Consider the following 24,947-nt stretch of genomic DNA (forward strand, 5'->3'; position numbering starts at 1 on the left):
ACAACACCAATAATAATTGTTATGTTTACCTAGAAAACAAAAGAATTTTGTTGACTAATTGAATAGAATAATATTGGTGATGTTGTACATCTGACGCATCATCATCATCATACATGATACAATTGGTTGACCATATAACTGTATATCCTAAGCAAAAAGTTGGAAGGACATGAGCTGATCAGTTTTGCTGCATCCTCTCCTCTAATATATGGAGAACTAATTAACATATAATACAAGGCGAAAATACTTCTCTTACTTTTGAAATAATGTACACTACGGCTATGACAATAATGTAGAAATTAACTGGTGCATTCATCAATGACTACTCTCGGGCTTCTCTTCAAAGCGTTTAGATGTTGCAATGCGAGCTGTGTAGCCTACTGTTGTGGGTCTTATCGATCTCTGCCTCACCATGCGACAGAACTCAGGGTCATCTGATTGCCCATCTGTTCTCATCCATTGTATCATCTGATGATACATGGGGAAGAACCGCATTTGGAAGGCGGCATAAGTGAAATAAGGTAGGAGAGAAGTGACTACTACCAAGAGTGTGAGAAGCCAATAAAATGGGGCTGGTGCACAGGCTTCAATGAAGACCTTATAGGCAGTGGTTGATATGGAAGGGTCCAAGGCTCCATATGCCAGCTGGAATATGTACCAGAACACAATGCCACCCCAGATGAAGAGATGTTGTATGTAAGTGAAGTAACTGATGGATAGTGCCATCTGACAGTTGACAACCCATACCACAATTGAGTACATTGTGGCGCCAAAGATTTCGAAGCCAACAACTTCCCCTCCTTTGCGAAAGGCTTGACTACCTATTGCCAGGATGCAGCAGAAGAAGATTATCATAGCAGACACAATGCCGTTCAGCGACCATCCAAGTATCCGGACCCAGCTAAATAAGACATTTTGTGCACCCTCTTGGTACAAGAGTGGGAACTGTTACATCGAAACAACTAGATAATAAGGATCATATGCTGTGAAGTTTTCACTAAGTAAGAAAACAATATCTCTATGTACTTAAAGGACATACCTTGAGGCAGAATCTGGCTGAGACATCTTGGTCAAACACTCCCAATGCAATTACAGGAAGTGATGTGAAGAAGACATTATAGAGTGATAGATACCAATCATTATATGCAGATTGACCCGAGAATGAAGCATACATCTCATAGAAAAAGATAGTGAAGCCAAAAGTAATGTTCTTGTAAAAGAAATAGCATATCTGTCAAACAAGAAAGGAGTGTGTCAAATTTTTTTTTTAGTGCATTGGGTCACAGTTAATTAGTAGTCCAAGAAATGGTCATCACAGAGCTATATATGAGTTGAATTCTCTAAAGGACAGAACTTACCATTGATGAGATTCTTCTGTAACACCAATGTCCATGTACGAGTAGCAGGCGCTCCAGAAAACGAAACTGTGCAATTGCAATGTCACTTGACATGACTGCCTGAAATTTGAGATAGGCAGATAGAATAAGTGAGAATTCACTTGGCAAAACATATTTCCAAATGGAAGTAACTGATGATGCATTTAGTGAAATTTATGAAGTATTTACCTGCATTCCTTCAACACCGCTGATACCAACACCAATATCTGCTTCTTGAAGCATTCCTACATCATTTGCCCCATCACCAATTGCCAGAGTTGTTTTACCAGTTTTAATTTTTACCAGTCTTGTGACCTGCATTTATTTTAAGTAAGAACTCTTTTCGTATTAATTCTATTGAAATCATAGAAGTGAGCAAATAAATTAAACCAACAACCTCATAAAAAGTTAAAAACAATCCAAGATTGGTGGAATACTTACAAGTGCTTTCTGTTTGGGAGATGAACGACAGCATATAACAGATGCACAGCCAATGGCAAGCTCTAGAAAGAGGTCCTGGACATCTACCTCTAAGGCATAAGCAAGTGAATTCCCATCAATGATCAAAGCCAATGCTTCGGAGTTCTGATCTGGTGAAGCAAGATATGCCTTTGCCTCACTTATTTGATGGAAAACACTTTCCTTCAATGCCTAAATAATCATTAAAGAACCATTTTTAGCACCACAGCATGAATCACATACTATGATTACTATCTATAAGATAACCACTGAAAAACTAATCTTGCATATGAAATTTAGTATACCATGGCAACTTTGGACTTGTCCTCCACCTTGTCTAATGCTTTAGCTTCTGGGGTTTCTGAGCTTATTATTATTTGTTTCATTCCTTGCCGAAGCAAACTGCAGGCATATCTGGAAGCAAAATAAATAAAAAAGAAGAAGCATATGGTTAGCAATGTTTATATACTGATATAAGTATGCTGATACAAAAGTCAAGATAGTAACCATACCCAATATTAATTGCTGTCTCCATTTTATCTCCAGTCAAAACCCATAGTTTAATTCCAGCCTGAGCAAGCTTGTCAATGCAGTCAGGAACCTATTCAGCACAAAGAAAATGATGTTTAGTTTTAATATACAAAATCTCTGTCAATGTTCTTTCACTTGGTGACAAATGAACATTGGAATAGAATATCTGCAGTAATACTGTGCAATTATAATTATCGGTAATAGTTTTGCTGATTGTCTTAAAACATACCCCATTTTGAAGTTTGTCTTCAACTGCAGTAGCACCAAGAAGAATCAAGTTCCTCTCTATCTTCTCAGCCACTTCCTCGACAGCTTCCTCTCGATCTGAACTAACCAAGTTCTTGGCCTCAGTATATTCTTTGTTAAATTCAAAATACTCTTCTTCATCAAGTTCCCGATATGCAAGTACTAAAGTCCTCAAACCAGCATCAGCATACTCATTAATGTGCTCCCGGGTCTTCTCTTCAAACTCCCTTCCATCCCTTGCAAGTCTTTGGAACATGACACTGCTTGTGGAATAGAAGTATGAATATGATTCTTTGTTTTTCATCCATCCAAAATGAGGAGCAAAGTGCTCAGTTATTTTTGTAGTACAGAGAGAAAGGAAGGAGTTTACAAACCTGTCAGCACCTTTACTGAGCAATAGTATCTTTCCCTCCTCATTTCTTACAATCACAGACATTCGCTTCCTTGAGCTACTAAACTCCAATACATTCAAAATCTTATAAGATCTGAAAACAGAAAGTAAACAGCAGCTTGAGAACAGCATATATCAAGAAATTCAGCATGCCATAAAAGAGATTTCGAAATAGTTCCATTTTACTATTTTGTTAATAATTGGAAGTGTTAAACAAGAAGTATACCTTTCAACTCTCCTTCCAGACATTGGATCAAACTCGTGCAGGGAGATGCTTGTTTGAGCCCTTTCATAAAATTCAAAACCAAGCTCTCTTGCTGCAATCACAAAAGCTGCTTCATCTGGTGATTCAGCCTCATATGAAACTCTTCCAGATTCTTCATCAACTTCAGGTATTGCTGTATGACAGACGGCGAGTAACTGTAGAAACTTCCGGATTACATCTGCACGAGGCTCCTTAACCCAATTGCCATCCATTATTCTTTCATCCATGAAGTTAAAGCCTTTTATTGATGTCTTGGCTTCAGTAGATTCTTCAACTTGGCCTTCTTCTTCTGTCACCCCTTCAAACAAAGATGAGCCTTTGCCACTGGACAAAGCTCTCTCAACTTCTGTAACTCCGCGCCCAAAAGCAGTCCCGGCAATAGAACACTTGATAAACTCCATTGAGTTGCAAGTTAAGGTTCCTGTTTTGTCAGATAGAATAGTATCAACTTGGCCAAGTTCTTCATTCAAGTTTGAGGTACGTGCTCGAGCTGGCTTGTCAGTTTCCTCATAGTACATGTGCAGATCCTGGTTGATGAAAATGCTCTGGAGCACTTTGACAATCTCTATCGACACATACAAGGAAATGGGAATCAAATAACTGTACAACATAACGGCTGTTAAGAACTGCAAAATGGCTGCAAGTGGCGCTCTTGTTGGATCATAGTAAACTGTAGTATCATCTGGTCTAAGGTACCATCTTATCAATTGCCCATCTTCTATGTCTTCGCTAGTGGTAACCCCAAAGACAATAGCACCAACAAAAGACATCACAACTAAGAGGAAAAACAAGAAGTAGACTATCTTATCCATCCTTTTCTCAATTTTGCTTCTCTTGGAAGGTGGTTCAGTTGAGTTTTGCATAACTTTTGTATCATGACCTGTGAAGATTACAACCCCATATATAAAATCAGTGTTTCTCAGCTTAGAGTCCCTAAGCAGAAGCTGCTGAGGTGAAAGAGGGTATGATTCCCCTTCAAACTCCAGACTCCCTACGAATGAGTACAGACTTGCATTCGGGTCTTCACATCTGATCAAAGCCTTGAAATCTTTGAAGCCCGAGTCTTCATGAAGATTAGAAGTTGCTTCCAGAGATTGTTTTATTTTCAAATTAGTTTCCCCATCAAGGTTGGTGGTCTCTACATAGCAAAGTGCTTCATCATAGCTTGATGAAAGTAAGATAAGATCAGCAGGAAAAAATTGGTCCTTTTCCACTTTCACTATATCCCCAACTTTCAAATCCCTCCACTTGGTAAAATCAAATTCACCTTCCGATCGATGCACCAGAACTTTTCTGTTGTTCACATCCATATCCTGATAACAGTTTTACAAACTACATTACACAACTTGATTATTATTATTATTTTTTGGATATTCATTACACAACTTGATTACTACTAAAATCACTAACTACAGCCTAATATAGAAACTTAAAATCAGGAAATGCATCAAACATGGTCTGGATATATATTCAGAAAATTTACCTGCTTTTTGCGCCGCCAATCTTCAAGGGCCTCTTTTCCCATTGTAACTCCAACCACAACCACAAGAGGGACAACATTACTGACAGCAGAGTAAGGCGAAAGCGGTGTAAATGACAGTATTGCACAAATGAGGAAATACAGATTTGCAACCCTTCTGAATTGCTCAAACACTGCCTTAGGTAAGAATGTAGCGAGTGTATACTTGGTGGTTCTAACATAATTGCTTTCATAGTTCTTAGCAGTGGCCTCAAGGCATTCAGGGTCATTGCAATGGACTACTCTAGAGAATCCGGGGCCTCCGATCTGCGAATGCTCCTCATCTACGGATGGTTTTCCACGGTGAAAGGCATGGATTCTCCCAAAATGCTGCCTCTTCCTTCTACCACCACCACCCATATATTACACAATTTTTTTTCCGCTCAAAGAGCGAAGAGCGTACTTTAGCAAAGAGTTTTTCCAGAAACAACCGAGCAAGTTTCAGTTCCTCCAAACTCAGAAACTTACCCAACTGAGAACTCAATCACTCCAGTCCCCCAGAAGCAACTGTTTTACAACAACAAAACAGAAACTCATCCCAGAAAAGGCAAGGTGAATCTAGAAACAGTGTGAAAAGACAAACTCTTGAGTCAAAATATATATATGAGCTAGAACAAAAGTGGAGATCTTTGGAACTGAAGCTTGTACCCAAAACCCAGAGATAGGCAGGAAATGAAAGTTGCTCCCGTACTTCTTCTATTCTCTTCTCTTGCTTCTCTTTTTTTGTGATGCACAACAACTCAACAAGGCTAAAGAGAGATGGCTACACCTTCCCAGCTTTGACTTGTAGCTAAAGGTCTAGAAGCACCAAACTTTGAACGAGGAAATATGGGCAATGGACTCTTGGGCTCGCCAAAAAGAACCAACTCAACTACTTCTTGAGAGAAGGGAGAAATGCCAAAGAGGGTATCAAACAAACAATCAACCCATTTGAAAATTGTATCTGACACAAAACTAGAATATTAAGCTTTTACAGAAACTGGAAGATACGATATACACCAAGGGATCTGGATTGTGATTCGAGTTAAAGGTTTTGAGTACGGACCAAGTCTTCTAGAAGGTCAAGAAATAGCTATAATTAGAGTATTAGTACAGTAAATATAAAATATCAAAGTAAACACCTTTCTCGTGTTTTTTGGTCAGTATATTTCCATTCTGGTTCATAAGTAATACGGACCAAATTATATGCACGAGGGTAATAAGAAAGTGAGGGGTAGCTGTGAAATGAAGCAGTCAGCAAGATAAAATTATGAAATAGCCGTCAGAGCTGACGTACTGGAAGTTGAGATAAATATCCTGAATTTAAAGTTGCTGGCATTATAAAAAAGTAAAAAACGTAAGGTGGGTAAGCTGAGGCCGATAGCTTAAGGTGGGTAAGTGTACGCTTTGTTAATAATTTAATACAATGATTGCGAGGTTGGCCAATTAAGTTTGACCAGCAAGTAGTACTGTCTGTTCTTGACCAAATAAAAGCCAACCAAGTCTCGTTTCAGGAAGAAAAATAGGCTGTCAAGACGTAAGGGATGAGTTGACAAAAAAAAAAGACGTAAGGGATGAGATTAAAAGTCAGGAACAGCCAATAAGAAAGACTAGCTAAAAGCAGATCCAGATTCAGAAAAATATCTATCGAGTCGATCAAAAAACAAAATGAATATTGCAAATTATATAATTTCCTTAAAAAATCTGCATACCGTTTATGTTTTAGTACAATGAATTGGATAATTTGGGCTATGAAAATCCAACATGAAAATGACAGAGCCTATTTATCCAATCTAAGGGAGGTGTATTGTATATGGAATTAGTAGAATTTTTAAAGAAATCTATGGAATTTAAAAGTCTGGATGTATTCAATACAGACTTTTAACAGTCCATGAAAGTTTTGAGATATTCAATTAGGATTTTTAAAGACTTCATGAATTCCACAAAAATCTAGGGGTATTCAATTAAGACTTTTAAAAATGAATAAAAATACAGAGGTATTCAAAATATCATTCATACTTATGGAATTAGAAAATCATAGATAATCATGGACTTGTAGTGTTAACTATACATATCAAACTCCAATAATTTTCCAGCCTCCAGACCAAAGATTTCAAAAAGTCTATCAAAGTTTCCTCTTCAAAAAGAAAAAGTCTATCAAAGTTTTTCTCTCTACGCACGAAGAAGTTTGTCCTTCATCATCTCTCTTTCTTAATTTTTTGTCTTTTCTCTAATCTTTTATGATATCAACCTTTTTTGATACCCAATAAGTTCATTGTAGTTGTTGAATGTGATTTTTCTTTTGTTTTGTTTTTTTTTCAATTGTGATACTTCCCCTAATAGCAATAAAAATGATTTATGAAACCTTAAAACTCAAATATTGTGGTCTAACCCTAAGACCTTGAACCATACTATATTTTATCTTATAATTAATTATTCTCATTAATTTGAGTTTATATTATGGTTCAAAAAAAGGTTGAACAATTGAATTTCAATTGATTGATTATAGATCAAGACATTGACCAATATTGCTACAATATATGTTAATCAGCGAAAACAAAATTGATGAGAATAATTAACCATAAACATCAAGTGATCTATATTGTATATTTATGTTGTTGGGAGATTAGGAATGAGAACAAACTCGCTAGACAGATTAACAATAATTTATTTGAGTCAATTTATGTTAGAAGATACTGGAGTATTGAAGAAACAATAAGTTATTATTTTGTTTTGTGTTTAGGCTACATTTGTTTTATTTTATTTTATTTTTTTTAATTTTTTTTTTAAAATTTTTTTTTGTACATCCTAGGAAATCTGTAGAAGTCATTCATAATAAAATATATAGATTTTCATAAATCAATAAAAATCTGTTGCTAAAATCAATGGTTTTAAGAAATCCATAACAGTCTATCAACTTTTTAAAGAGTCTGTGGACTTTTCAAAAAGTCTGTCATTTAAAAAAAGTCTGCACAAATCCAAATACAATACACCCCCCTAAACCTCTTATTGAATCAGGAGGGCAAGAACAGGGAGCAAATATGGGAAAATGATTTTTGAACCAAGAGCAAAGCAGAAATAAAAAAAGAAAATAAAAAAGAAAAGGGGATTGAAAAGCAAAACTTCAACAGACAAAAAGAAAAAAAGTAAAATTTCAAAGCCTAATGTTACCAGCAAACTGTACATATATTTTGTGACAACATTACATTAAACTGCAGCAATAACCCAAGCTCTCTATAGCAATGCACTTGATCATATTGGCATCCCTCTCTAGTTGTCTAACATTTCACTTCTGAAACTATAGATCATGCAGATGCATCCAACCTCTATTAAGTACAATCTAATTTCACTTTAAATTCCTCCAAACAAGAGCAAGAAGACAAAGCTTCCCCGATTCAGGACAGGATTCTCCACAATTCTATGCAAATTGACATTCCAGCTTAATGATGTTTTTTCTGGACTTTTTTGTGACAGCTATAGTTTCAAGGGTGGGAAGCAAACCTCATGTTCAATCCCTCCTTTTGTGCTTATCTCTCTTGGTTTCTGTGCGTTCCTTCTCAGGGGAATAATCATATCTACTTGGGGAGTCTCTGCTTCTACGCTTGTGATGTTTTGAGTGACTTCTGCTACTACTGCTCTTTTCTCGTGAGGATCCTTTCTTCTTCCCTTTAGACCTAGAATGATATCGGTCTTGATGATCACTGGATGAATCACTATCTGAATCGCTGTGTCTGTGTCGACGTCGCCTGGAGCGCTTTCTACTCCTTTCATCTTCTGATGATGAGCTGCTGCTTCGGTGCCGCCTTGAGGGGGTTTTAAATTTCCTATCCTGTAGAGGTCCTTTCTCTGAGATATTTTTATCAACCTGATTCCCTAAAGAAGCAGTCTCGGCGTATGTGCTATTACTTCTGGCTGAGTTACCTATTAAGTTACCATTAACAGGCTCCCTTTTTTCAGATGAACGATCTTGAACAATCTCCCGGCCGTGAGGGACATTAAGAGTGGAAGAATCTTCAACTGAATAAGTACTGTAAATTCTTGAATTGGCACTGGCAGTTTCTTTGGGAGGTGCAGAATTCATGGCTTTGTTTGTTGAGGAAGACAACTCGGGCGGAACCTCTAAGCCAAGTTCTTTACCCAAGGATTCCAAAAAGTCACCTGCAATTAAACGGTTTAATGTTGTATTAGCTGCTTCAGCCTTCTTCTCGGGATTACCAACTTCATTAGGAATAGAGGTATCCTCTTCATCATCTGAATCATCAGAAAAGATAGCCTGCACAGGAATGAAGATATATGAGGCCCCATAAACAGCATTTGCATATAAAACCATAACATTGGGTTGTGTCTGCTATCAGGTGAGTGGATACATCTCTGTTGTTTCATTGATGCTCTAATTATTGGATTTTTTTTTTCCTGGTTGGGGGGTGAAGTATGTACATGGGAAGTGCCAAACGAGTTAAAAGTCTCACAGTTATGTATCTATCATGATGCACATTAATGATAGTGAACTAATCAGATGCCATCTCACATTTAGCAAACTGGCACAACTCTTAAGATTTCCTGATCCAAGATGCATACTAAGTACTAACATGGACTTGTTCAATATTTGGCACATTGAAGGAACAAGCAATTGCTTTATGCAAAGAGACTAGGTATATAAGAGTTGAAGATACACAGGTAGTCTAGGAGCATAAATGAAAAGTCATAGCCAACTGCACATATTATCAACATGGTTAATTACCTATAACGGTAAAAAGTTGTGAAGGTTGATGAACTTCTTAATTACAACACTACAAGTAGTCAAGTACCATATTATGAATGATATAAGGCCTTTATTTGGTGGGAATTACACATGCTGCTTGGCACTATGCAAGAATGAACTATGAAGTGTACAACCACTTCTGGGGAACTTTTATATTTAATAGAGCAAGTCTGGTTCAAAGTACCTTGTAAAGGTCAACAGGCCTCTCCACATTTTCAACTTCCACCTCACCACCACTTTCATTGTCAGCTGCATCTTTGCTTATTCCTTGGGCCTCAGGTTGAGGCATCTGATATGAGTCTCTCTTTACGATTATAGTTTCTTCTTCTTTAGTCGCTTTTACAGAATCGGATGTGAAAATGAGTGTTTCAATTTTACTCTTCGATCGTGGAGCCGGTGCTGGCTGCAAGTGGCAATGACATATAATCAAGCCATGATATTGGGCAAAAGTACGTTCACTTACAGCTTTTCCAATGAATCAAGTAAAAATGGTGTACTTCATGTTCTAGTTTGAGAGTTACCAAGTAATGCAGATAAACAGAACAAGAATTAGAAGAAAGCGTTTGACTGTACCTTCCCCATATAAGGATCAATCAGATCAAACCGTTTGCATAGGATAGGTGAAGGACGCCATTGATATTCTGTTCGTTTTACGTGGACTTCCTTTGGGATCGCATCTTGAGCTTGAGTATCTTTAGCTTGCTGTTTTGATAATTAAGAAACCAATCAGAATCGACATCTACATACTCAAAATGTGAAAACAATATGAACAAAGGCATACCACAAATCCCCCAGAAGTAAATTCCATCCCTCCAGTAAGTGATGTAGAGATTTCTTTACTCCATTTCCCTTTTTTTATTGCCTCAGCTGCAGCTTCAAAGTCTAATCTCTCAAGAGCACGAGCTGCTTCTGACATATGACTAGCTCTACCAGAGTCAGTAGATCGAAGCCCTCCTTGGTACTTGTCCTTAAGAAACTGCTCAAATCTTTCTTGCTTTGCTGTATCATGTATGAAGGGTTTCGCGACTACTGGCATCTCACTCTACATTCAACACATAAATAATTTTCAAAAGGAAGAGAAATCCATCACTTCCACAGTCCAGAGAAAACTACAATTAAGGGTATTTTAAAACAATTTATAGTGATAAAGCAGTATCAAACTAAAACCAAAGCCAGTAATTACAATTTGGATTCCATGAAACTCGTAAAGGTTAGCATATGAAAAAAGCACAATAATGAGGGATGGTACTCACATATGATGAGGGATCAGTAAATGTATCTGAAAGATTGTACTGAAGATGAATCGCATCTGTAGAAGGAATTGATGTACTCAAGTCCTTAGAGCTTCGCTCCAAAGGCCTTTCCCCTAAAATTTTTCCACGACTCTCTGCTGTCATTTTCTGTGTTCTTGGAGACAATTTACCATCTAATTGCAGCTTGGTTTGATCTCCTCTCTTCTGTTGCTCCTCCCACAACTTCCTTGTGTAATACTCATGACCATTTCCTCCAACAAGAAAACTAAACAATGGATTTGATTGATTTTTCTCTCTTGAGAGATCCTCAAATAATTTGCCACATCGAGCTACTAAAGTTGCAACCCCATCAATTAACAGTTTCAGATTATTATCCTGAGGAGGTGGGACTTCCGGGGGACCTGGATCTCCAAGCTTGTAGCTAGTCTCAGGAGGCCCAAGAAATTTATGATGGGGTACAAAATCCTTTGGAACAACAGGGGGATCAAATCTAGAAGATATCCCAAAGGAGTATTTATCAGTTCTATATTCAGCAAAAATAGAAGGGAAAAAAAAAAAAAAAGTAAGAACATTGTTTTGTTATGTAAAGTATATGTAACTTCATCATGGACTCATCCTTAAACATTCAGAAGCATAAAATTTCAGCATATGCACATGCATATAAAACAGGTAAAACTGCCACTTGTGTTGTTGTACGTATATCAATAGTGTCGAAGGGTTCTTTAGGCTAAACTTTCAAATACCAAAGGATATCTCTGTTAACCAAAATGCTCAAAGACCTACAAGTTACAACTCATACTACTGAGAGCAAAATGGTAAAAGAAAGCAGTTTAAAAACTTCAAAATCAAAAACATAAATGCAGAAATCCACAACCCACTTTATTTGGTATTCTTGTCCTACTTTAAGCTATAACAACTTCTACTTTATAAAATAAAAATTTGTGTATCAGAAAACTAAAATCTCTAATTACCTTTCAAGCTGGTAGTCAGAATTTGATGCAAGTCTAAATCCAGAGAGAGCACCTGCTTCCTTTTGAACTGACTTTTGCTTACTATCCATGATCAATTTTGTTGGCTCATCAATATCTTCAGCATACGTCTCCTCGAAGTCATAGCCTGAACAGGACGGGGGGAAGAGAGAAAGAACTTAGAACATATGAAGGGTGAACTGAGAGGTGTCAGCTAGACCATATAATTAAATTTTGTTTGCATCGTGTCGACGACCTGGAAAGAATCCCACTGATATCTAATCACCAGAAAAAATATATATAATCTGTTAAAGCACCCCCCCCCCCCCCCCAAAAAAAAAACAACCAAACAAACACACACAACAAAAGCATCAGTTGCAGAGCTGACACAAATGGAATGCCCACTGAGTTAGCTCAAAATAAACCATACTACGTATATCTTAAAAGCCTAGAATTTTCACTTCAAAAGGAAAAACAAAATAATAATAATAATAAAACAAACCTAGAAGTTTATGGCTTCTTAGGAACTTATAGTGTGGGGACTGGGAGGACGGAAATAACTGGAAGAAATATCATGTAAAAGAAAACTGTTACAACTATAAAAGCAATCCAAATGAGGGGGGAAAGAAAAACACAGATCAACTGTGTTACTAATCGATGGCAGCAGTTTCTTCCACAATGCATGTAGCAAAGGGCAGCACAAAAACAGAGTGGTTTATGCAATGATATCATATGCCTCTAAAACACCTATAAATTCCAGCCTTGGATTCATAACTCATGGCACCAGTACTAACCAAAGGCTTGACCAAAGAAAAGAATACTAACCAGAGGCATAGACATCCTCATCTTCAGCATCAAAATCTTCAAGTGCTCCAATTCCAAAACCAGGAGCAGCTTTTCCTGCTGATGAATAACAAGCCAGATCAACCATAAGTTGAGACATAAAAAATCCATGCAATCAAATAAAACAATAAGAGGAGGATGGTGACCTCATCGATAAATCAAAAAAGGAATGCCTACTAAATGAATCATAAATCTTACATTTGAAGCCAAAAAGACTATTGTTCATTAAAAGAGCACTTTTGTTTCCAGGGCCCCTATTATCAGATACACGTGATCTTTTCTTTTCTGAAAATAAACAATTAAGAAAAAGTAATGGTCAGATGACATCCATACTAGTAATCAGAAATACATGACCAAACCAAGAAACTGCATACCCCTAAACTCAGGAGCATGCTTAAAAGGATCAAAGCCTAATCCATGCAGATCCTGCTTTGGGTTCAGTACATAAACCTGAAAAGTAGATGTGAGACAGCAGTTAGGGTTTAGCATGTATATAAATTCCAAGATCCATCTGATGAAGATATCTACTGATTTGCTAATAAACTGAAAACAACTAAACATGCAGTTATGATCACTAGTAAGAAAATGCTAAGAGAACAGGATTTACTTACAGGTGTATTTTGTGAAGACTGGACATCATCACTTGCAGGCTGCTCTGTAAAATTCTCAGATTTATCATGAATGGGTTCAGAGTCAGCCAGCTGTGTTTTCGCATCATTAGTAGAAAATGCTAAGAAAGCTTTTCTAGCCTCCCTTCGAGCATCTGTAAGGAAAGACATGATGTTAAATCCTCCAATGATATTACTTCCAACTTTATTGCACACATACACATTCCATGAAGTATCTTACTCTCCTCCATACCCCGGTTTGGGGAGTAGGGCAGGGGGGGCAGTTACACATGTAGTGCTAAGCATGGATTGAACATAGCATTGCCGTACGAACTTGCATATACTACTACTATTTTGTAAGAGATGTATACAGGTAAGTCTACACTCTATGCATAATTTGAAAACGTTAAAAGTTACAGCATGGGACCTCATACAACATTTCTAAGTTCTAGCCTGAAAGAGAAAGGCCACTTACAATGAACTAATATATCTTAGAAAAGAAGCAACCGCAGTATTAATATGAAAACAATCTTGAATTTGCATTTGCAACACATACCATATGCTACATCAGTATGTGAATCCTTAATTGATCGACCACGCCGCCATCCCATCTTCAGCAGCAACTTTACACCTAATCCAGAAGGGCAAGTCGGGGTTAAATGATGTGCAACTGCAAACTATTTCAACAATTGCTAATCCAAAATTAGGAAACATACCTATAGAATCTGTGGCCGGAAGTACCAATTCATCAGGAACAGGTCCAGGAATAGCTGATGGCCTATAATACATGCAAAACCAACTTAGTCATCAAGTTGACTGACATGAATATCAAGCAAACAACGATCACAGATGATCAACACTAACCTTTTCTGATGTTCCTTTTCTGCATGTTTTCGAGCGTGATCTGCAGCTGTAAACCCAAATGTATCAAACTGCGAAGATGTCCCCAAAGATTGACCTTCCAATTCCTAAATATAGTCAAAAAGAGAATTGCAAATCTGAATTAGAATGTTAAAGTAAAATCAAAGTTACTAAGACAACTACTTAAGAATCTCATTTGACTCAAAAAGGGAAGATTATTGCTAAATATATGTGTGTTTTTGTCCTTGATTAGGCTAAATCGTTAAATGTGTTAAGAAATATAGTATGTTTCTTAGACACGTTAATGAGCAAACCTAACAGAATATGATTTTAGAAAGATGACGCTTTGGTTGACTTCTGTACAGCAGTACAAATTTTTGCCAAATTCAAATCAGCCTTTTCACTAAGTAAAGTTTCATCTTCAGGTCCTTTTGGAGTTAGAATTTCAAACAAATAAAAAAAGAAAGGAAAAAAAATAAAAAATCATTCTTCCACCTAGATTTACAGTTAACTTATCTCCAAGGCAAGAGCACCTTCTGTCAACTTCATAAATCCTAAAACTATGATTCTATTGACATCCTTAGCGATTATCCTAATTTTGTTTAGCTGGACAACTGTAATAAACATAGATAACCTTCTTTCCAACTTCTACTTTGCCCCTTATTCTATGTTTTGCAAAGTGAATAAGAATTATACATATGATTGAACCTTAACTGTGAAAAGGTGTATGACTTTCACCACCAATGGATTTTCAGTCAGTTCATAGGCAGAAAAACTAAGCATGTGATTGACCATTTCCTAAATGCCCTAATTCCCATATTGACAACTGAAACACTTCACACATTTGAAAGATAAAAACTGAGAGAATTTGAAATAAATCTAAGGTCCAGGTAAGATCAAATTAAAACATACAGCTCTTTCATCTTCATCTAGAAAGTTCAAAATGTCCTGCTGTTTGACTTCAGCTCTGTTCTTACGGGAAGACACAAAGGTCTGTGGTGTCCAACCTGCACATTTGTTTCACATCACAAGAACCATTACCTACCTGAGAAAGAAAAAAAATAAATAGAAAAGCAATGAAACACTCTAGTTCATAGGAATGCGTAGCAATACCCTCTTTCGATCCCACTGTATTGTAGTAGCCAGCAGAAAACCCTCCGCTAAAGGCCCCGTGAAATCTTCTTCTCCCTTCTTCATCTCTAACCTGGAGAGAGAGAAAAATCAAGAGAATGTTCATCCAAAATTGCTCATGTAAACCTCATCAGGCACATAACATCATTATTATTAATCCGCAAGTAAAACGAATTAAAATCAAATGTTGCTTAACAGTAATGTATGAAGTTAGAGTTCTCTAAATTATGTTCTAAGCAGTACATCTAGCTACGCAGGCTTGATTTCCAGAGTAACAAAACAGATTATTAATCACAAATGTCAAACTCTTCCTAATCTAAAGTCTTCGATAAACCATAGAAGCTCAACTAGTCAAAATTACCGATACCAAAACTCTGCCAAGCTCAAAAACACGAGATTCATAATCTCCATTGCTTCCATTTTCTGGAGCAAATAAACGATATACGGAAGAAGAAGAAGAAATAGGAGGCTCGGAACTACCTCTTGCTTCCAAGGAGCGAGAGTGCGGAGCTGACCGGAGGCTTCGGCGACGGACTTCTTCTTCCGGCTGGTGTTGACGTCATCCTCGCGCGCTATTGGCGTTCCGTAGAAAACGAAGTCTTCTTCGTCGGAATCCATTTTTGTTTTTTTGTTTTTTTTAACTTACGAGCTTGAGATTAACAGCAATGCTGTGTAATCGGAATTGGAAAAGAAAACCTAGTGCAATCGAGATGGAGAAGATAAAACGCTTATGAATTCTGTACAGGAATTAGGATTGAAGTTGCAGAGCAAAAGCCCTCCTTCGAGGGAGAGAGAGCGAGGTAGAAGAAAGCGAAGGAAGGAAAGGGGTGCTCCTGTGAAACGGACTCGGAGGCCCGCAATTTGCCCCGCAAAAGATAAATGAAAGAGGTTGTTACGGCCCACTGGCTACTCGTCCCACTATCCAACCCAAAAAAAAATAAATTATTTTTCACCGTGACCTATTAATTTTTCACCGTGAACTATTAATATTGTCTATGACCATTTACGGCACGTTTACTTACTTGGAATGAAAAATAATCATGAATCGGAGACAAGTGGAATGGGAGAATAAAGGAATCGGTATTGATTCCGGAGGAATGATTCCTAAACTCATCTCCCACCTTCGTAATTGAATTCCTGAGTATTCAGGAATCGACTCCTGATAAGGAGGTGAGACCTACATCCATTCGGATTCCTTCATGTGTTAGTAAACGCATTAATTCTTTTACCCGAAATCATTCCGATTCCTCTATGTGTTAGTAAACACATGAATGTTTTTATCCCGTAATCATTCTTTTTCCTTCAAAGTAAGTAAACGTGCCCTTAGTGTACCTACATGAGTGAAAGGTCTGAATTCGACTCCCATAGTTGTATAATAGTTGTTTGTATAAAACCTAAAATGCAATTTTGAGAAGTGAGAGTGAATTAAAGAAACTACGTACAAACGGAAACTTTAATTATTGATGGATACTTTGCAATGAGACAAGCTAGCACATATTAATTATCCATAAGACCATTTGGTCTCTTTTAAGTGGGAGACTGGAAGGTATGAGTTAGAAGTCTCTCATAGTTGTATAATAGTTGTTTGTAAATTAAATAAAAACTAAAATGAAAATGTTAAGTGAATTGAAGAATTTAGGTACAAACCAAAACGAAGACTTTAGTTACTGATGTTAAATGGAGAAGATTGAGATTTCCCACACATAAAATTGTCTCTCTAAATTAACTTATTATTTCGAGTGCACCGATGAGTTTCAATCTCATATTCATGATTTTGTACCTTTTTCGAAACTCTCATCTTTAATGTGCTCTAATCAAAATTGTGTGATAGAGTCGGTCTGTGACAGTTTAAAATCACTAACAAATCCCACATCACTACAACGAGTCTCTCTCTTTTTCACACTCAAATTCTTCAACTTCTTTTTCTCTGTCAAACTCATTATTCTTCTATCTCTCACTATATGTACTCATGGCATAGAACAATCAGCTCGTCCTTACTTTAATTGATGAGTAATTTGCAAATGTCAATTTTGCATACGATCATCTAGCCGCATAAGTAATGATCTTATGCAGCATAAATCTTTATCTCTACCTCTACTACTGTAAAGGGAAGCCTAGGTTTTAGTGTCATGGGCTTCACTAAAATTTGAAATACCTAAAATATCATTTATTTAATAAATTATCACATCGGCATATTTTTATTTTTGTAAAACATAGTTTTATTTTTAATTGTTAGATAAAAATAAAAATAAAACAAACAAAATTAATTGAACAATCACAGTATCACACGTTCTTCTCTTCACGAGCTCTACAAATGTGTGCCCAATAACCGGATACTCCACATCGAAAACATACATTTATTTGCTTAGACTTCATTGATTGAGGCGCTTTGAAAGCGTCATTTAGATGCCTCTTAGTGTTGGTGGCGCCACCAACATGGTCAGAGGCGTTACCTCCCTCTCTCTTTCCACGTTTACCTCTTCGGTTCCGTGTTCGCCTATTTTGGCGGTTACATTCCCAAGTAGAGCAATTATATGGACCAAAACATCTAGAAGTATCCCTAAGATTAGGGTTTCACTCTTGGTGCCCTCTCTTAGGGGCGTGGCTATAATTGAATTCCGGAATATGCTCTGTTTCCACGGATCTCGAATTATAGTTCTTCACAAGGATGTTGTTATGCTTTTCAGCAACATTCATAGCTCCAATGAGCTCATGAAACCTTGTAATCCGTCCTGCAGTAATATCGATTCGATAGTTCTTAGCAACCATCAATGCAGAGACGGGAAAGGTAGAGAGAATCTTCTCAATCAACATCGCATTTGTGATATCTTTACCACAGAATTTCATTAAGGATTTAATGTGAAGTGCTTCCGAGTTGTAGTCAAGAATTGACTTGAAATCACATAAGCATAAGCTATGCCATCTCACTTCTAGGTCAGGAAGTAGGGAGTCACGGACGTTGCCAAATCTTTCTTCGAGTGAGACGCACAGTCTTCTGGGGTCTTCTTCATTCATACACTCGTACTGGAGCGAATCATCCATATGACGAGTCATTAGGATGATGACTTTCCCCTTATTTGCCTATAAGGCTGCTCTATTTGCTTCCAAAGCTTGAGATTGCTCAACAGTTAGCACGTCCTGGCTAGCCTCGAGAATTGTATCCAGGATTCCATCGGCCTTGAGATGCTGGCGGACATCACGAACCCACCTGTGATATCTAGAGCCAGTTGTTCCCAATTGAGCAAAATCTAATTTGTTCAGGTTACTAATCCTGAAAGAGAACAAGAAATTATGATTAGTTTCAGAGCGAAAAAGGCTACCACGAAAACAATAAAAAAAATTTGAGCGTAATCGCTTCCAAGAAATTCAATTCTAAGAGGTATTGGATTTGATCGAAATAATGACGTAAGTGGTCGATCATAAATTATCTACAAACTCTAAGTTTGGAGTTCTCAACAAGCTCTAAGCTTGGAGTGAGCACGAACCCCCACAGTTCGGCTTAATCAGGTCTCCCTTGTGATGAAAAAAATGGAGTTGAAGAAGGGAGTTTGCAAGTCCCAGATAAAAAGAAGAGAAAAGAAAGAAAAACTTCAAAAAAAGGAACTAAAAGAGCCTTGAAAACATACCTAAAAAAGTGTCAATAATTTACCAGAAAAGTCCTCGGAAAAGTGTCGAAAAGTTGCCTGAATTTGGTCGACGAAGGTGGCCGGAAAACGGTGGTGGCCTGCGGTGGTCACTGGCCGGAGCTATTGCAGGGCTGCTGCGGGGCTACTGTAGAGTGCTACCGAGAGGTGCTGGCGAGGGCCTGCGCTGGTGCTGGCAAGGTGCTGTCGACAGATGCGCATGAGGGCTACCTAGACACTGTCGACATATGAGCGCGAGGGCTGTCGAGACGCTGTCAACAGATGCGGGCGGGAGCTGCCGAGGCTCTGTCGAGGGTCTGCGCGCAGGTACTTCCAAGGGTGCTAGACGAGGCGGTTCAAGGGTCTATTACTGTTTCGGTGGCTGGTTCAGTCAATTTCTGGCCGGTTCTAGACGATTTGTCTCCGGTTATTGGTTTTTAGGTTTAGGTTACTTACGGAGGTCAACTATTACGGTTAGTGGCTGTCTGGAAGGTGGTGAACAGGGCAGGAAACCTGATTATCTTCTAGAGGCCGGTTCGGTGCCTTGCCAGCCGGTTCTGGTGATGTAGCCGTCGGTTCTGGACTCCTGGGATCTTTAACTTCAAGGTGGAGGACAATAGTTGTTAGGTTTTGAAGGCTACGATTTGAGGATTTTAGAGTTAGGGCTTCGTGCTGATAACGTGTTTAAGGAAAACTGAATTGGAAGAGAATTGAGTTGTGCTTTCATTGAAAATAGGGACCTCTTTATATAAAGGATTACAAGACATAGATACAGAGTTGTACAAGGAAAGATAATTGTACAATTAATCGGATATCTATGAATATTTCAAAGAATATTTCTAATTCTAAACCTTATTACAACTAGGTCAAGTAACCTAGAGTTTGGGCCAGACACATATTCTAGATTTACTTGAACAAAAACAAATTTTTTAATATAAATGATACTAAGTAGGACCTTAAATGCTTGGTTGTAGGAGACATTTATTTTTCCATTGTTTTTATTATATATATATAGTCCTTCCACTAAGGGATCTTTTTTTTTGTCTTTTCTAGGGATAGGGTATTAGACCGACTTTTTGATCACATTTCGGCATCTCAACTGTTCAGTTTTTAAGTTTTAATGTGTAGATCATTTCTACAATTTTTCAGCCAAATCGATGATCGTTAAGGTATCAAGCTAGATTAAATCAATAGATGAACCAAATCTTCAAACTTGAACCGTTCATACTTATTCTTAGATCGCCATTTTGAATGTCTTAACGATAATCAATTTGGCTGAAAATTTGCATAAATGATCTACACATTAGGACCTAAAAACGGAACGGTTGAGATGCCAAAATATAATCGAAAAGTTGGTCTAATTCTCTATCCATAGAAAATACCAAAAAAAGAGATCATTCACTAAAAGGACCCCACACACACACACACACACAAAACAAAACTACAAAAGAAAACCCCTAACACAACTCCCTCATAGCTGATCCAGACGGAACGCTCGGGACACAGACAATGGGAGGCAATTAAACCAAATAGACCTATTACTAGTAACATGGTCTAAAGAAGCAAGATGATCAACTACAAAGTTAGCTTCTCTGTATATATGCCTGAAGAAGATCGAAGAAAATTGAAGGGATATAGTTTTGATATCAGCCACAAGAGCTTGAATTCTCCAAAGAACATCCATTTTGCCAAGAATAAGTCAATCACAATCTTTGAGTAGCCTTCAGCAAATAACTTCGAGTAATTGTAGAATAAAGCAGCCTGAAGACTATCTCTAAGGGCAATAGCTTCAGCAACAATAACACTGTAGAGCCAATCTTTTTTAGAAGTAGGAAAGGGTGGATTACCATCACCATTTCTTATCACATGGTCAATTGAGGCAACTCCACTGCGAACAGAACCATCAAAATTTAATTTCACATAATCATTATATGGAGGCTGCAACTTGATATGAAAAAATTTGGAGATTTTGGATTAGCTTGACAATACCTAATTACCAAAATAGCAGCCCCAAAGAAGGTTTGAGAATGGGAACTAGCTAATTGATCATGAGTATTCCAAAAGGACCAAGATAACATAAAAATTCTAGCAAAATTTTCAGAATTATTGTTATGTTTCGTACCTTAATTTACTGGTTTACTAGTCATTTGGACGGTAAACGACAACTATTGTTACTTTTTACCTCTGTTTCAAACTTTTAGTGGACCTAAAAGCTGATTTTTTCGTACGTTCCTTTTTTTAGAAAACTTCATTGAGGAAAGTTACAGAGGACATTAAACCGAGTCTATAGACATGTGACATACTTAAATTGAAGTTTGTACGCATAAGTTATGTTCTAAAAACCAAAATTTATTGTTTTTGGAAAACTTACTATAAATAGCAAATCTATGCAAGATAACTTTTCATTTTCAGAAAACTACCCAAATACTATTTTAATTTTCTCTTGCCCTAACCTGTTTATCCAACCCAACCCGAATTGGAGACCTGATGGGTTTTTCGCTGTCGGCTGTCTCACTCTCGGCATAGCCTTTAAATTTGGCCCCAGCTTCCACCAACAATTGACCACAGCATAAAATCGACTAAAAACCATCTCGACAGTTAGCACAACTCGACCTAGTCGGAACTCGACTTTCAAAATTATGTTGATATAACTATATCAGTGTGACAAAATCAAGGCAACATAAAACATCCATTTTCAAAAGTTTTCTTATATGCATTTTTTTTTTTTCAGAATGTTCCAACTCCTAAGGAATTTCACCTGCAACAATGAGATCTTTTCCAGAACTAGCGACCGAAGTTTCAGTGAAATTAAAAAAAAAACTCCCAGCAGAGAAAACTGTTTTTACTTTAAATTTTTACTAGAATTAGAATTTTAACCAACTTTCGCATCAGTCTCGCCCGATGACGCGCGCCTATCCCACGTGGACAACACCCCCGAAACGCACCTAACCGCGGGCGTAGACTCTGCTCCGAAACGCGTAAAATCAGCGCGTGGTAGAATCGTAAAATCAACGCGCTTTAGGGGGTCTTGTTGTTGTGCCCTAATCGCCTGCTAGCGAGATCTGCCTGTCTTATCCTGAAGAACCAATCAACTCCGCCCTCGTCTGATAAATCCGTATATCAACCATGTCCCTCCTGCAACTCGGATCGTCAGTCCGTTCAGATTCGTCGTGTTCCGCTGTCTGACTCACGCCCTCCGGTACCCCGATCCAACTCAGTAACCCGGTGAGTCCGATCGATCTCGCTCTGCTCCAGATCTGTTAGATTTTGCTCGATTTTCCATAGTTTCTGTATTGATTTTTTTTGGCTTGGTATGGTTGACGCAGGTCAAGGATGGAGCCGATGGACATCGTCGGAAAGTCAAAAGAAGACGCCTCGCTTCCGAAAGGTAGATTTGATTTTGTGGTTATTTTTGAAAGTTAGGTTAAATCGGTTTTGTGGCTTTTGAATTCGATGTGGTCTGTGTGGTGATGAATTTTTCCGTACTTTTTCTTGGTGAGTTGATGTGATCGAACGATTGACTGTATAGGTTATCATAGAGTCTGGGGATTATCAGTGTTGAAAGGATTCATAGGTGATATAATAAGTTAGTGGAGTTTTGTTGAAATCAACAGTGGACTAAATCTTGTAAATAGAGTAAGAAACTTAAATAGAAGACTAGCATTTTGTTGAATTCGACGGTTTTCCCTGTAGTTTTAGTTGGATGGAGACTGTTGAAGCCTAAAAGATGTGTAAGTAGATATACATGGTTTGCTCATTGGTTTGGGGTAGCAATTTTGCTTTCACTCTGTGTCAACCTTTTATAATTTACTCGACGCATCTTTTTAACAATTTTGTTGATTAAACAATTTCTTAATCAAATATCTTGGAGGTTTCCAAATACAATATATAGCTTGCTTGGAACTTGTACTGGTTTTCATTTCAAATCAGAGCGTCAGTGCTTAGATAACATAATTATGTGCGACACCTTATTAGTTCTCATATTGAAGGTGAATACTGAATGGTTTAAACTTACTGTTTCTTCTCAGCAACCATGACCAAGATCATTAAGGAGATGTTGCCTCCAGATGTACGCGTTGCAAGAGATGCTCAAGATCTTCTCATCGAGTGTTGTGTAGGTGAGAATAAATGAATATATAGTTTAGTTTATGTTCTGCTATTGACGTATGCATTCACAGACACACTTTGCCAGATATATTCACTGGTATATTATTGGTTTGTGAGTAGTTCAAAGCCTTATCTATAGAACTTTAAGCCAAAACCTTTTCTGCATGTGAAACCTAATTGTTTCAATGAACTGCAGTTGAATTATTGGCGATGCATTTACTGAGTTGATTACAAATGGAATTTAAAGGAATAATAATTTCTTAGTATTTTCAATTGAATAAGTTTGAAGCAAAAATAAAGCAAAGTTATGTTTCTGATTTTGAGGGATTTTGTTTCTAATACAAGTACGCCATTTGTACCATTTGTGTTGATTATTGATTACCCTTTAGGTACTGATTAGACCTTTTTTGAGAGTCATTGATGCCATTTACATATGTATTGCTATCCCTCATGTAGCTTGAAGTTCAATGTATTTCAATTGTTTTAATGTGTTCCTGAATCCCATAACACTGCTTCTGTACTGTCTGGATGATAACCTGTGACAGATGTTATATGTTTTTCCAAACTGATTTAGTAATTATATCTCACCTTTGCAGAGTTTATAAATCTCATCTCATCGGAGTCCAATGAAGTTTGTAGCAGAGAGGAGAAAAGAACAATAGCACCTGAGCATGTGCTCAAGGCTTTACAGGTTTTGATCCTGACCATAATTCAATGTCGAAATTTGGTTTTTGTTCTTTGTGTAGTGTGGGTGTTGCTCTAAATGGTTTTAGTCCATAGTGCACCTGGGCTTCCATATTGTGGTTTATTAGTGAATCGAGTCTTCCTGTCAATCTATGCATCTGCATCTTTTACTTGCATAATTTTTATGAGATTTGGTTCGTCTTTCTATATTTCTGAAATAGGATGGTTACAGTGATGTTGATTATATAACCTTAAAAGGTATATCTGTTAAATAAGCCTTAAAGTGATCAATATTTTGTACCTGGCCAACTTTATTTCATTGGGGTGTGAATCAATAAATACAGATGGCTCTGTGGTGACATGGGATGAATACAACAGTATATAGGTGAAATGTGTAGAGACAGCCTAGTGGTCTTCTTCATTATTTAACAGGCCTACGGCAGCATTACTAATCTCATTAGTCTGCTTCTTGTAGACATCTTACAGAAAACTAGCAAAACTTTCTATAGAGTGTTGTACATGTTTGAAATGGCTGTACTTTGACACTTATTATATTCTGTTATCAGGTTCTTGGGTTCAGCGAGTACATTGAGGAAGTTTATGCAGCATATGAACAACACAAGATTGAGACTGTGGTAAGTCTTCATCATGTTATGCTTTGTATGTCTAAACAAGTAGTGCAAGATTGTAGTTGCTCAAACTGAGAACTATGGCGGTATCTATGTTTATACGAGTATGGCCTTTTCTGTGAACTTGCCACATAAACAATGTACTGATGAGTGCTGAATCTTTTTCAGCATGATGTAGCAAAAAGTGTCAAATGGGGCAATGGAGCAGAGATGACAGAGGAAGAAGCCTTGGCCGAGCAGCAGAGGATGTTTGCCGAGGCACGTGCCAGAATGAATGGAGGCGCCACCGCGCCCAAGCAACCAGACCCAGACCAAAGTTTAGAGAGCTAACTCTTTAGGATCCTTTATTTTCCTGCAACCGTAGGCAAAGCATCGCTCATCGATTGTGCTTCTAATATCTCTACAATTTATGTACAAAATCATTTGACTAGTTTGCTGGCCTATGCCAATATGCACTCTAAGTTGTATTCTCGTTATGGATCCATGTCTATAAGTGAATGTAATTAGTGCAAGTTTGTCCGAATCCTGGTCTCACAACTTTATGTAATTATCTGGTCTTGTTATTTTAGTTATAGCTTGCTAGCATTTAGCACTGTCACTGGCTTTACTGTGTAGTATCTGTGCGATGCAATGCTTATGAATGAAATCCCTCTTCTAGCTTCGATCGTTGATTCTTTCTGGGTTTACATCTCCAATCCACGTTCGTCTGATA

At 37.5% G+C, this 24,947-nt stretch overlaps 3 protein-coding genes across 5 annotated transcripts; 1 reads left to right on the forward strand and 2 right to left on the reverse strand.

Annotated features, from left to right (window-relative positions):
* Window positions 1-30: 30 nt before the first annotated feature.
* LOC112175873 (putative phospholipid-transporting ATPase 9) lies at window positions 31-5,779 on the reverse strand. 3 transcript variants are annotated; one of them, XM_024313618.2, is made up of 12 exons: window positions 5,557-5,779; window positions 4,752-5,294; window positions 3,230-4,581; window positions 2,987-3,097; window positions 2,596-2,872; window positions 2,348-2,436; window positions 2,141-2,249; window positions 1,818-2,027; window positions 1,566-1,691; window positions 1,359-1,457; window positions 1,040-1,231; window positions 31-945 (listed from the first exon to the last, which is right to left on the reverse strand). In XM_024313618.2, exons 2-12 carry the CDS (start codon window positions 5,145-5,147, stop codon window positions 316-318), a joined length of 3,591 nt encoding a protein of 1,196 aa, XP_024169386.1. In that variant the 5' UTR covers window positions 5,148-5,294; window positions 5,557-5,779; the 3' UTR covers window positions 31-315. The 3 variants fall into 3 exon arrangements, with proteins under 3 accessions (XP_024169386.1, XP_040366456.1, XP_024169385.1); XM_040510522.1 differs by having other exon boundaries at window positions 5,436-5,779; XM_024313617.2 differs by having other exon boundaries at window positions 4,752-5,345; window positions 5,436-5,779.
* A 2,069-nt stretch (window positions 5,780-7,848) lies between these two features.
* On the reverse strand, window positions 7,849-16,044 carry LOC112175875 (G patch domain-containing protein TGH). Its single transcript, XM_024313621.2, has 16 exons — window positions 15,673-16,044; window positions 15,175-15,265; window positions 14,974-15,068; window positions 14,065-14,168; window positions 13,917-13,978; window positions 13,757-13,831; window positions 13,204-13,355; window positions 12,967-13,042; window positions 12,791-12,877; window positions 12,575-12,652; window positions 11,753-11,897; window positions 10,782-11,271; window positions 10,310-10,570; window positions 10,102-10,230; window positions 9,713-9,931; window positions 7,849-9,039 (listed from the first exon to the last, which is right to left on the reverse strand). The coding sequence occupies exons 1-16, from the start codon at window positions 15,808-15,810 to the stop codon at window positions 8,275-8,277; spliced, it is 2,967 nt and encodes a 988-aa protein (XP_024169389.1). The 5' UTR covers window positions 15,811-16,044; the 3' UTR covers window positions 7,849-8,274.
* Window positions 16,045-21,855: 5,811 nt separating this feature from the next.
* Window positions 21,856-24,803, forward strand: LOC112177114 (protein Dr1 homolog). The gene is made up of 6 exons (XM_024315320.2): window positions 21,856-22,040; window positions 22,142-22,203; window positions 22,844-22,933; window positions 23,519-23,613; window positions 24,173-24,241; window positions 24,404-24,803. Exons 2-6 carry the CDS (start codon window positions 22,149-22,151, stop codon window positions 24,563-24,565), a joined length of 471 nt encoding a protein of 156 aa, XP_024171088.1. The 5' UTR covers window positions 21,856-22,040; window positions 22,142-22,148; the 3' UTR covers window positions 24,566-24,803.
* Window positions 24,804-24,947: the final 144 nt, after the last annotated feature.

This window comes from Rosa chinensis, chromosome 7, assembly GCF_002994745.2.
Source record: "Rosa chinensis cultivar Old Blush chromosome 7, RchiOBHm-V2, whole genome shotgun sequence".
NCBI classification, from domain to species: Eukaryota; Viridiplantae; Streptophyta; class Magnoliopsida; order Rosales; family Rosaceae; genus Rosa; species Rosa chinensis.